Genomic DNA, 13991 nt, shown 5'->3' with positions numbered 1-13991 from the left:
ATATCCTTTTACTCATATCTCCTCTAACAATAATCTCTGTTTGAAACTTTGAAATGAAGTAATATCATTTTCCTCTAAAAACAATACAACTCTTCCTATAAGTCCATTTTTCTTACATTCTTTATTTTCAAAATCAGCTTCTTTGGAACATCTGCTCATAGTTCAAAATTCTTTTATTGTGATGAAAACAGAACAGATTTTAAATCTCTTGAAGGAACTTATGTGTTTAATATTGGAGCACAGTTATATATCTTAATATATTATTTTAATTGATCTCATCATTTTTTTTAACTTTATACAACAACCATTCCTTTATCCAGCCTTTCTGCATCAAGGATTTTATTCATGTCAAGGTAAGGAGAATTTGAAGGACGAGTTTTTAATCATTGGACCACAAATGTTCCAAATCAATTGTAAATAGGATGTATATAAGAATAATTTGAGCAACCCTGAATGAGACTCAGCCTTAGGAGTTGTTAGTTCCCCCCTGAAAACACAATACCTCTTTGATGTCTATCAACACTCACCTGTGGCTCCTAGGATCTCTAGCATGCAAAGGGACCACATACTAGTAAAACTTTATTGGCAAACAGTCTAAACCTGGTGTAGGGTAATGTCCAGCCCCATCCACAGACTCGGTTAGGAATGAAAAGCTACTGAATCTAAATGGGATGATGAGAACAATTTGTTCCAAAGGCCAGAAAGGCAGCTAATGCAGTAGCTATTGAGCAAAGGTAGTACAAATGTAATTTATGAGTATAACATAATTAGTGCACCCTTTGCTGACCCAACAGAATAATAATAACAACATAAAATAATGAGGATACTTTTATTTTTTAGTAATTTTATTTTCATTATTAGTGACTTTTTTTGCATTATTGGTATCACATGACTCTGTATACTAAATGTGGTTTCAATGGAATTGTACTGATTCCTAGTTGGGAAATTAGTCATTTATTTGAGTGACCCTAACTTCAAAGGAATGTTGATATTCACAATTGCTACTCATAGGAACTTGCTAAAAAAGGGGTAGATGATGCATCACCATCACCATGATCTTTGAAGAATGAAAACTGTGAAACTACCAAAGGGCAATGTAAAGAAACAATGACATTATGAGTAAGTTGTGGCAGGGAAACATCAGGGAATTTACTGAAATATGTAATTTCTTACTTTCCTAATGCAAATACCCATCTTCCTTGCCTATGGAGGGATGCATTTGGACAAGCAAGTAAAGGGAGACCAGCCTTTGCATTTAACCAGCTCTTGATTCTGCTTCATTGTCATGATGATGATTCTATATCCATAACAATCAGGGTTTTTTCTTCTTCTTCATAATATTCTCCGAGTATCCAATTAGAAAATGCATATCAGGAACTTGATATTCAGTCCCCAGAAATAAGTTTGCATGAAGAGAAAAAAAAATTTGTGTCTAAAGAATACATCACATATTTAACAAACCAGGACCAGCTTAAAGAAGGGAACAAACCCTCAGCTGAAATTTTAAAATCACTGTAAAATCAGAATTAGATAATAATTTTTAAAACAGAGGATAAGGGATGGACAAATGCTTCATAGATATAGGATAAAGGTACAAATTAACTTCACAATATATAGGAGCATAGTCCTTACCCTGGCAAATTTCTGTTTTAAAACTAGAAAAAAATAAACTCTCCAAATTCTTCAGAATTTTTCTCCCAAATAAAAAGGTGAAATGAGAGGATAGGACTACTTATTGGGAAGATATTTATTCAATTCAAAATCATCACTCAAAATGAATAATTCAATATAGCCTCACCTCAATTATAAAACAGAGCAAGTTCATTCATGGAATGAATATTTTTTCTACTTTTTCTATTTCTTATTTCAAATCTGTGCCTAGGGCTTCTTGATGAATGTGAATTGGCTCCCTAATGCCAGTACAGATTATATAAAGAATTGTGTAATATAAATTCATAGAGCATATGGGTTGAAAATGGGCAATAGTATTGCCTCACTTACCTGTGGGACTTTATAGAGTCCTAACAAAGTGGCCATGGCCATGGACAGTGTAGATGACATCCCTCCAATGACAACCATTGATTTGTGCTGCCTGTCACAGCTATAGTTAGGGATCGTTGGCCCCTTCCCTGACAACCACATCAATGAGTTCTCCACAGCCAATCGACTTTCATGGAAGTTATTGAGCAACTGGTATCCCAGAGTTACATTGGGCAGCAAATGGGGGTCCTTGTTGATCTCATCCACAGCAAATTGGACAGTGAGAAAATGTTGGTAATGTTTGAGCATGTAACTAACGTGACAAGATAAAAGTAAGAATTAGGCACAACTTGGCAGGCACAGGAATGGCAAAGTATCACGATGGATAAAATATGGGTCATTAGTGAATGTTTCAAAGACAATATATAAACCCTGACTGATACTAAAAGGACTGTCATTGAGTGAAGGAAGAAAAATGTAAGTGGAAAATTTACACATTGGTTGGAATTATGAGTGTGCAAGTGAGTGTATACACCTCTTCATCAGACACTGGAATCAGTGATTAAAGGAGAGACAACTGTAAGAATAATGTATTTGGAATGGAGTGGGAGGATTAGGAAATAAACCTCAAGGATTTTGTTTTCAGCATGTAGTAAGGCAATGATCACAGCTGAAATTTAGGACAATAATGAGATATTGGAATTTTGTAAAGCCCTGAATAAGATTTGAATAGCTATTGTGGAAAAAAGAAAAAGAAATCACCCATAGAAGTATCCAGCAGTACATTTGTAATTTTGTAGTGTAATCAGTCTGCAACTATTTGTGATATTCTCAATTTTTTTTTATATACAAGCTGACCAGGAGTGGAAGCAGTAATTGCTATGAATAATCTGGGGTAGGTGTTTGTCAATACTTAAATGAGTGATTATTGAAGTTTGAGAAGTCATGCTATCAGAAATTCCACAGTGGACATGACTAGCCACTTGTTTTATTCTCGGATATTTTCTTTCATATATTATTTATATAATTATTTGTTAAATACTCTTCCTCTGCCAAACACCATTCTTGGAGCTTGAAATTTAAATATAAAATTTAAATTCTATTTCATGTTTTCTATATGTTTGATTCATAGGAAATAACTTGTCTACTTTATATATATGTATATATATATACAACACATATAAATATACATGCAATAAAAGTACAAATTAAACACATGAAATAGTTAACAAAGAAATTTCAGGAATTTAGTTAAAATAACTTGAAGACTCAAAATAAAATCCTCATTGTAAGTAGTACACATGATCAGCTTTAATGGAAAAAAAAAGTATTTTGATAAATAGAGTAATCATGAGAGCATCTTTCAGACATAGGCAACAGACTGTGTTGAAATAGCATGAAAGAGCTGTGATTTCATGGGTGAAAGAAAGCAAGAAAATCAGTTTAGACTCAATGACAATAACTTGAAAAGGAGTGTTGTGCAATAAATCTTTAAAGGAAAATTTGTTTTGAGTCAGAGACTGAAAAGCTCTAAAACTGCAACAGATGAGTTCTAATTTGGTACTGTTGGCCATAATTAGCCATTAATGTTCCTTTGTACCTGGAGCCAAGGAATAATATTGGCACAAACACTCATGTCATCAAACATTATTCCAGTAGCTTTGTGAAGACCCAACCATTCCTACCAAAAACTAATCTTTCCAAGATTCATGAGGTCTTCTGCATTCTTTTAAGGTTCAAGACACCACTGTATCCAAAAGGAATTCCTTCAATACTTACATCACTTTTACCATTAGGAGGTCATTCCTTCTAAAAACCCTAAATATCTCTGTTGGCAAATTTAAACCAGCTCTCATATTTATTGACTTAATTCAAGAGAATAAAAAAAATGAAGTGAGTTGTCCAAATCTACCATCATTGGTACATGATAACATTTACACATTTCCCCTAGGTTTTCACATCCTCTTCAACCGACTGTTGAATTTTCTATAATGCTGACTACAACACAATCCACCAATAGTGGTCAGACTAGAATTTTAAACTGAGAGACTCTCACATTCTTTGTACTATAAGAAAATTCTTCACTTCCAATCATTTCATTTCTCTCTAAATTTATCCAATACTTTTTCCTCATTTTAATCATGTCAGTTGTTTTATTTTGGTATTCTTGATTTTAGTGGCAAAGTAAAGACTGCATATAATACAGCCAAGTATCTCCTTACTTGATTCCATTGCCATCACCCATCTTCCAAGACTGCTTTTGACCTAAGTTTACATTCATTCTTTTATTAAAACTTTCTAGCTCTGTTTCTTCTGAAAATTGGATGGATTGTACTCTTGTACTTCACCAAGCCCTTAGAAAAGTTGGAACTCAAATTATTGCCTTTGGAGGACATATTGATTTTAAAGACTGGGGGCCCCTCCAATTATATTCAGAAGAATTGTCAGTAAATAACTTTGAAGATTTTTAAAAAGAGAATACAGGCATTTATTACTTTGAAGAAATACTTTTGTCATAACAAAACCTAATGAGATTGCTGAAATACTTTCTCCATCCTCAGAGTTGTAGGTTCATAATAAAGACAACATGAAGGAATTCTGACCAAATAGAATACAATTATCAACTCATAGAAGGTTGAAAAAGCAGTACAACTTTGAAGGAAGACTATGAGGAGTCATAATATCTTGTCATATGTAAAGGGAAAGAATTATATAAGAGTAAGGGAAGTAGTTATGAGTGATTTTCCACGCCCATGGCTTAGCAAAACTACACCTGCTGACTAGATATTACATGTGACAGGAATAAGAAATATCATGCAGGGGGCAGCTGGGTAGCTCAGTGGATTGAGAACCAGGCCTAGAGACTGGAGGTCCTAGGTTCAAATCTGACCTCATACACTTCCCAGCTGTGTGACCCTGGGCAAGTCACTTGACCCCCATTGCCTAGCCCTTACCACTCTTCTGCCTTGGAGCCAATACACAGTATTGACTCCAAGAAGGAAGGTAAGGGTTTAAATTTAAAAAAAAAGAAATATCACGCATTTCACACATTTCAGGTTGGATATATCCTAGAAAAGAACACAATGCCATTTTCTTGGAGGACATTGTGATAACCCTTTTTTGGTGATTCTAAAATCAGATTAAATCACTATATTCTCTCTTAAAACTAAAGAAAGAAATCAGAAGGTTGAAAAAGATTTGGAAAGAAAAATACAGAAATCAGAGTAAAAAGATTGAGATTAATAAAAAGAAGTGAGGGGTTTTTACATACTTTATCTCTAAAGGTACCAAAAGAGCAATCTTATTCAAAACCAGAATTATTGACACAAACAATAATCTAAAATATAGCTAATTTTGTCATATTCTAATTGAAATGTTATCCAGGCATCTAAATACGTTGCCCTTTTGGACATTTAGAACTTAACATTGTTTGGTATTTTATTCATATTTTGCTATTATGTTATAATGATAAAACCCCAATAAGAAATTACTTTTACCAATTTGTCCTAAACTTCACAAAAGCTTATAGGGAAAGATAAACATTATCTATATTTCTACTGCTAAATCTCCTTCAGACAGGTAAGACATGAAGCTTTTGGTTGGATAAAACTTTAGAGTGATTGTAGATTTCTGAATTAATTCTCCTTTCTTGTGATTTAGTAAGTCAATTGTAGATTCTTCTTCCAATTTGTTACATCAGATTCAGAGACTTCCCCTGGCAAACTTATTAAAACTGAGGATAAGAAATTCATTCCAAAAACTTCCTCACCGATATGTGTTTGATAAGAAGTCTTTCCATGTTTGAGACTCGTAGCCTTTTCTCAAATAAGGGTATTCTTGGGGAACCTAATTGTGCCACTTGAATCCCAATATTCAGTGTTTTCCTTCCCTGATATGTCTACCTAATCAGTTCCCTTGATGAGTATCTTCCATCCATGGTGACAAATTCCTCATTATCTGTGTTGCCACATAGTATGTATATATACTTTCTGTCTGTCTCTTTGCTCCATAATATACCTTGGAAAAGTCTATGATTTTACCAGCTTCCTGAATACTATTTTCCTCCTAACATTCAAACCCAAATCTTTTCTTCACCCAAAGGTGTGAGGCCAGGTAAAATACAATTCTGCCCACAAGAATCCCATCAGGAATGTGAATGATGACATTTCAGCAATGACAAAAATAACACAGAAATATCAACTTACTCTGCTTCTACAGCTAACGATGCTGGAGGGCATTTGAAAGACTTCTTGTCAAGATGTAATACAGGGTTTGAAGATAAGGACAGGAAGGCCCCTATAACTATGTCTCCTTTCTTTGTATACGTGAGGCTGAAATCTCTTCTTAAGTGACAAGGATGCTCCTGCATCTGATATTTAGAAAATGAAAACTGAAAAATCAGGATCACAAATAATCTAGAGAAAATGAGCCCCAGGTTCCCCAATCCCATGGTCAAACTGCAAAATCTATGAATTATTAAAGAAAAGAGAAATCTAATAGGATTGGGTGTCTTTTTTCATGAATCTACAGACACATTCTCTGTTTCTAAACATTTTGATTTTCTAATAATCATTTAAACTGTTCTATTTTGAACAGTTCCTCATATTTGGGAAATACTAATAGGAGACATGACACAGGCTTCTATTGATGATAAAGGAAAAAAGGTAGCTGAATTGGGTATATTTATGAGACATTTTTGCCTTCTGGATATTTTTCACCGTGTTCCCTATGGATAGGGAGTGAAAATGGCCTCATCTTTATGCCTCTGGAGTGTTAGTCAAAAAATATGTTGACCAGAGTCTGACAGTTAGAGCATCTGGGGACTGTCCTGGCCTGCAACTCCCCACCTGCATCCTCCTTCCAGAGTTAAAAACTCAAGTGATAAAATAAGTTTGGCCACCAGCTTCCTTGTTTCAATCTCTGCTGTATTAGCAGCTTCCCTGGGGTTTAAGGAGTCAAAAGTACTGTTGGCTGAAGGACTTCTGGAGTGATACATCCACTCACCAAACTAATTCTTTGCAATGACACTATTCCAGATATTACATCTGGCAGAATCCAGTTTTAGATGAAAAGGCAGAAAGTGTCAGTGATAGTTTCCATGACAAGGCCCAACAGTTCCTAGATTGTGTTGAATCTAGCTGTGATAACACACACTAAGTGAATCCTGAATGAACATATACATAATAATAACAAAAAGAATTTCAATGCTTGATGATAGCCTTACCATGAATTTTTCTTCTAGAGATTTTGATCAAAACCCAGATATACCTGTCCATTCTGGAAGACTCTTTTCTTCATCTTCCCCTCAGTTTCCCTTTGTGGGACCACCACTTATTCTACTTGTATACCTAATTTCTCAATACAGTCAGATGTCACCAAAGAATATGTTATCACTTCATCTATTTGCTACAGATATCATGTGATCCAGGCTACTTATGTTTTTCACCTGCAAATAAGGAATGATGATGTCTACATTAGTTTCCTTTATATAAACTTTATTATAGCAAATCACACTTTGATAATACCTATTAAAATTATTTCTATTTAAAATATTGCTCTTTTCATTAAAGAATTATAGTTTTCTTTGTAGTGTTCTATCAATTCATTGCTGTGACCACTCCTGAATTAACTACTTAGGAACAATGTCATTCACAGCCCATGATTACCTAGAGCTACACTGGACAATGGCCAACCATTTTATTCATAATGTCTAGAACATTGTTTTATATGTAATAGGTGATGAATAAATGCTGGCTGGCTTCTTGCTATCAAAATCATGTTTGGAAGAAGACAAAATACCTTGACTGTATTCTGTAGTAGAGTATGGCTAAATAAAAGCTCTTGAATTCAGGTATGGACATATGAAAAAAATTCGGTCTTCTATGAGATTTTTAGAGAATTTGGGTTACTTTCTTTTACAGTTTAAAGAAAAGAAGATATTCTTTTCAAGAGTTAAAGCTGAGAAGCTGTGAAAGAAAATTCATTGTCCTTTTTGATCTCTTTGAGTTCACTCTTATGCAAAGGAATTCTTTATTTTCATGGTCTAGTTGGAGTTAAACTTTCTGTTAACAATAACTTAAGTACCCCTACTTAGTACCTTACAAGATTGTGTGGATAGAATTAACTCTCCTCTGTCTACCTTTTGATTGAATCAACATAAGCTTGAATTAGATGGGAAGCCAGTAAGATACTGGAGAGCTCCACCTTTTTCACTATCTCAAATGGTCAGAATCTTTTGAGTTCATACATGAGAGTTTACACACTCAGAAATGTGTGAATTCTAGGAGAAGAGTTAACACCTATAGAGGTGTTAAGCCAATCCCACAGAATTGGCCCCTGAAAAGAGGAGACAGGAGACCACCATTAAATCCACAAAATACTTTGGCTGAGACATTCTGGTCTATTTGAGTCTTATGGAGAGTGCCTCTTGGAGATAGTCTTAAAGGGAACTTCACTGGAGCCTGCATTGTAAATTGTGGCTTCAACATAGATTCTGACTCCTGGACTACTTCATTGGGTGAGTAAACAGGGCTGACCCTTTTCCTAGTTTTCTAAAGACTAACTTCCATTTTGGAGAAGAAGATATGGAGTACTACACCCCATATCACAAAAAGAAATTGAACAAGCCATCAATGAACCTCCTAAGAAAAAAATCTCCAGGGCAAAATTGATTCACAATTCAATTCTAACAGACAATTAAAGAACAAGTATTCCCAACACTACATAAACTTTGTGACAAGATCAACAAAGAAGGAGTTCTACCAAATTCCTTTAATGACACAGATATTGTACTGAATCCAAAGCCAGGCAGATCAAAAACAGAAAAAGAAAACTACACATCAATCTCCTTAATGAAGGTAGATGCAAAATTCTTAAATAGATTACTAGCAAAAAGAGTCCAGCAAATGATCACAAGGATTATTCATTATGATCAGTAGGGATTTATGCCAGGAATGCATGGATGGTGCAATATTAGGAAAATCATCCACATTATTAACCATATTAAGATGAGAACAATCAAAATCACATGATTATCTCAATGGATGCAGAAAAACCTAACTTAAGAAATAGAGAAATTTGTATTCGAAGGGATGTCTTATATTAGGGCTCCTATATACTGTCTTCATACCCTCACCCTTTTACTCACATCCCTGCTATTCCTTTAAAGTTAAACTGACGTTTCAAATGTATTTGTTAAGCACTTCCTAAATGTCAACCAATATACTGGTATTACTGACATTGGCAAATGCATATATCAGTAATGTCAATTTGACTTTAAAGGTACAACACAGGTTTGAGAAAATTTTTTTGAGTTTGTTTGAGTTGGGAGGGGAAATAGCCCAAGTGGAGCCTAATCCACAAAGAGGAAATGGGATATAGAAACTTCCTAACACTCAAAACTGTTTTAATTATTTCTTTTTCAGTTTATTCATGCATTCAAAGATCAAAGTCACATTTTATTGGAGAGGGCACTTCCCAACAAGAAGGTAGACCTAGGCTCCTCAAGCAACCAAAAGACTTCGAATTGGGAGTGTGATACACTTTTATAAGCATACAAATGGCAGAACAAATTCACATCATTAGTTATGACATTAATGACATACTGGATTTAGATTATTATGATTTGTTACATTAGTGAATGACATTGTTCTCTTTATGGAATGCTTTTGTTAATTCATTGCTTTCCTGCTGAAGCTGGATATCTTAGTCACCAGATCGGCATTTCAGACTTAAAGATGTCCTGACATGAGTTATAGCCTACTAAAAGTTATAAGGATGTGGGCATAGGATGGGCCCAAGGTCACCTTGGCCTAATATTCAGAATGGCATGTCAATATCATTTAGGTTCCCAGAGATTTCTTGTTTCTATCACTTTCCATCTACTCACACTAGCAAAATAGTTCATCAGCTCCATGTAGTCTATTGCAATCAAGTAATAAGTTTTTCCCTCTTTTAGCTTCCATCTAGTCAAAATCATCAAAGTGATTACCTAAAGGGCAAATTTACTAAGATCATCCAACTCAATGAACTGTCATGGCTCCCTATTCCTACCAGGATAAAAAAGGACGTCTTTTGGGGACTAGAAACCCTTCCCAATCTGGCTCTTCTTTTCCTTGTCATTCTGATACTTTGCTTCCCTGTGCAAACATCCATCTATACTGGCATACTTGCTGATCTTCAGACATTACAGCCCAGTTGTTTGCTCAGTGTCTTTCTTCTCACTCACTTTCCATGTTTCAAAAGTTCCACATCATCAGTGCTCTTTCTCAGTTTTACGGGCTTCCTTTAATCCATCAGTTTGTAAGTTGACAAAGTTATAGAAACCATTTCCAAAACGCCAGGAACTGGACTATACATAGGGAGTACAAGGCAAAGCAGAAACATAATCTCTTTGTACAATGAGCTCAAATTCTAAAGGAAGGAGATCAACATGCAAACACTGGATTATATGTGTGTACAAGATACATAAAGAGAACATGATCTCAGGAAGAAGGCACATCAAGCCTCTTTTGGAAATCCATGTTCTCCAGGAGACCTTTTCCAATCTACCAAGCTGGTAGTGCCTTCCTTTCTAAGACTGATCTACTATCTCTCTACGTAGCATATGGACTCAAAGGTGAGTTTGTTAGTAATTCCATTAGAATGTTGATTCATTCAATTGTGTCCCATTCTTCAAGACTGCATTTGAGTTTTTCTTAGCAAGGATGTTAGAATGCCTTGATGTTTCCTTCTCCAGATCCTTTTACAGAGGAGGAAATGGAGGTAAAAAGGGTTACGTGACTTGATCAGGGCCACACATCTAGTGACTGGATTTGAAATCAGATCCTCTTGACTCCAGGCCTATTATTCTATTCAAGCTAGTGGCTCATGCCAATTAAAGTATTTAGAATTGCTAAAGGATGGGCTATTTCTGCTTTTTCTTTTTGTTCATTACACTCACATGAATGTATGAAAAAAAGTAATCTCTTAATCAATACACTCACCATGTGAGAAAATTCAGGAAAATATTATTGTAATATTAAGGCACAATAGAAAAGATATACTGGCTGTGTGTTTTTGATATATTCTGCTTCTTTACCACTTCCTCAATTTTACTGACATCTATCAGTCAGAGTGTCAGTCAACTGACACACACTCTGGTAGTTATAGGAAATACAAATCAAAGCAAAAACATAACCTCTGCCCTCAAAGTGCTCACATTCTTATGGGGATGGGAACAATATGCAAACATCCATCTACATGTATGTTCAAGATATATAGAATAAATGAAAGGTAATCTCGGGCCTGGATATGATTCTTCTCTGCATCAGAAAATAGATATAGTCAAGGCATTGGGTGAAACTTGAAATATGACTTCCCTTTCCATTAATTCCTACTCTGAATGATGTTATACATGTGTTTTGATATGGTGACACATAGGCTATGTTTAATGAGATGCTGTGTTAAGGAATCTAGAATACTACAGCTACTAGGTTTAGGTGGGACTCAAGAGTTCTTGGGAATTTCTGTTCTAGCTTTAATTCTAAGGCACTTTCTGCATGGGAAGAGGTAAAAAATATCAGTTATAAAGCATTTATTGCCATATTAAATTATATCTACACATATGCATAAAAACTTATATTACACATGTAACAAGAGCATGCATACCTATATGCATAGATCTTCTATCTTTATGTAGAGACATACATCCTGTGAAATTTAAAACTACTCCACCCTACTCAGGCTGTACTTTAGAAGATCTGATTTAGCTATTTCCTGATTAGTAACAATGCAGATACTTGGGTTAACAGAATCAAGTCTTGGGAATTATACATTTCTCCACCCTACTTAGTTTAACAAGGTCAGAAAAGCCTTCACCATACTAAAAGATTTAATTATCTGAGGAAATGGCCTTCAAAAGAATTGTGCAAAAAAAGCAGACAGATCACTGGGCTGTCCTAAGTGAAAATAAGCCCTAATTGGTACATATGAGAGGCAGGAAAGTGACGTAAAACCATCTATATAAGGCCACATCACTTGTTCTCTCTTTCCCCAGAGAGATTACTCTGGCTGGCAGCATGCTAAGACTTCCAACATCTTGGCATGGTTGCCGCTATTTTCTGGGTTTGGCAGTGAGTTTGCCCGTGAGCTGATTCAGGTTCAGGCATCTTGGCTGATCCCTTTGGAGTTCAGCCTGATTCTTTCCTCCTTACTCTTCAAAACCTTTTCTTCCTAGAGCCTCTGTTCTTCATCCTGGCACTAGCCAGGTGGGAGAAATCCTACACCCTTTTCCTTCTTCTTAATTAATTTCTTTCCACTATATCAATTAAATTACCATAAATTTCTAGCTGACTTGGTTATATTTCTTTTATTTTTGGGTTATCCATGGTGACCAAACAATTAACTAAGTTTAGGCCACAGCGCTAAATTATCCTTTACAATTCCTGCATATATATAAACTGTGAGCAGGAAGAAAATTTGCATGTAGACATTTTCAAGTGTAATAGTTCTGGGGATTACCCAAATTCTTCCTTGATTTCCTTCATTTATCCTATAAAGCTGGTTGTATGCCCACTGTTTCCTGTGATCTTGGCTAGGTGTGGGAAAATTGGCTTGTCACTTTAGAACATTTCAGTTCTTCTTCTAGTTGGAAGTTTGGTGGCATAGTGGACACACCTCTGGATTTGGAATTAGGAAGAGATGGGTTCATAGCCTGACTTGAACATTTACTAACTATGAAGTTATATATGCAAATCAGATTAGAAATGTACTGATGAGGCATAGATGTGATGTGATGAGGCTCATCACATAACAGAAATTCTCATTTCAAAATAATTTGTCCCTAGAAAAGTGGGTCAAGACAGTGAAGCTATTGTGCCCTATCCATTTGCTTTCCTTTTTTAGTCACTGTATTTGTGCAGGTTCTAGGAGCAAGGCTGGAGTCACATTATCTCAGGTCTTTCTGTTATTCAGTCATTTCAATAGAACCTGACTCTTTCTAAAAGCAGCTGGCATTTTCTTGGCAAAAACCCTCGAGTAGTTTCCTATTTCCGTTTCCAATCAGACCTTTTTCTTTTCCACGTCTTTATTCTAGAAGTATTTGTAATTTGGAATGAAGTACCAGATAAAGTGTTATAAAAGATTTGTTGGAGTTTGCCAAGATTATATCACAGCCCAAAATAAAGAGCCCTTACTTAGAAGATTGTCAGTTCATTGGTGACTTCTATAACCAAAGGGAAGAACCACAAAGGAAGCTCACACTTGTATGTTTCTAAGTGAAAATTTTCAGGTGCCATTTTTGTCACTGATTTGGACAAAAATACAGTAGAGTTCATTGAAAGAACTGAGGGTGTTTAAAATGGAGAAAAGTCTTGTGAAGGATATTGTGGCCTGTAGAAGGGAGAGGCAATAAATATTTTACTTGGCTAAATTCTCCAAATGGTTTATAATCATTTAGATGATCATATAATTCAAGAAAATGGACAATTATATTTTGACTTTCCCCTTCAGGGTAACTACTTACATGACCAGATAGATTTCCTCCTTGATTTGGGACATAATCACTACTCATTGAATTCAAACAACCTTTCCACAAACTTCATTATCTCACCCACTACAGAAAAAAAGGCCTCAATTTAGGGATGGATTTGAGCTGTCAATTCTCTCATGCTCATTGAGGGGAAAGAGATCAATGTTCTCACATTTGCCTGATTATGGGCCCATATTCAGTGTACTGACTTTAGAGAGTATGACAGGTTCAGGGGCACTTCAATATTAATGTTGTCTTAACTTTTTTGTACATAAAAATATCCAATTAACTCTCTCCCTCTCCTCCATTTTGAAAGGCATCCTTTGACAAAAACATATATGTCTATACAAAATGATGTCTTATTTATTTATATTTATCTTTATCCCTCTGGAGATGGTTATAGATGAATGAGATAAACATGAGCATGAATGCCTCACTCACTTAAATAAACAAAACCTGGAATTTCAAAAATAAGAGAAAAAGAGCCAGCATTTTATTTTTT

At 35.3% G+C, this 13991-nt stretch overlaps 1 protein-coding gene across 1 annotated transcript in view; it reads right to left on the bottom strand.

Moving 5' to 3' along the window:
* Positions 1–13991, bottom strand: part of VN2R627 (vomeronasal 2 receptor 627) — a 62174-nt gene that overhangs the window by 25725 nt on the left and 22458 nt on the right. Inside the window, 1 exon segment of the mRNA NM_001102422.1 lies at positions 2002–2293. Coding sequence (NP_001095892.1) covers positions 2002–2293 — 292 coding nt within the window.

This window comes from Monodelphis domestica, chromosome 6, assembly GCF_027887165.1.
Source record: "Monodelphis domestica isolate mMonDom1 chromosome 6, mMonDom1.pri, whole genome shotgun sequence".
Taxonomy (NCBI): Eukaryota; Metazoa; Chordata; class Mammalia; order Didelphimorphia; family Didelphidae; genus Monodelphis; species Monodelphis domestica.
Note: the sequence above shows the minus strand (reverse complement) of the source record. Positions and strands in the feature narration are given on the sequence as shown.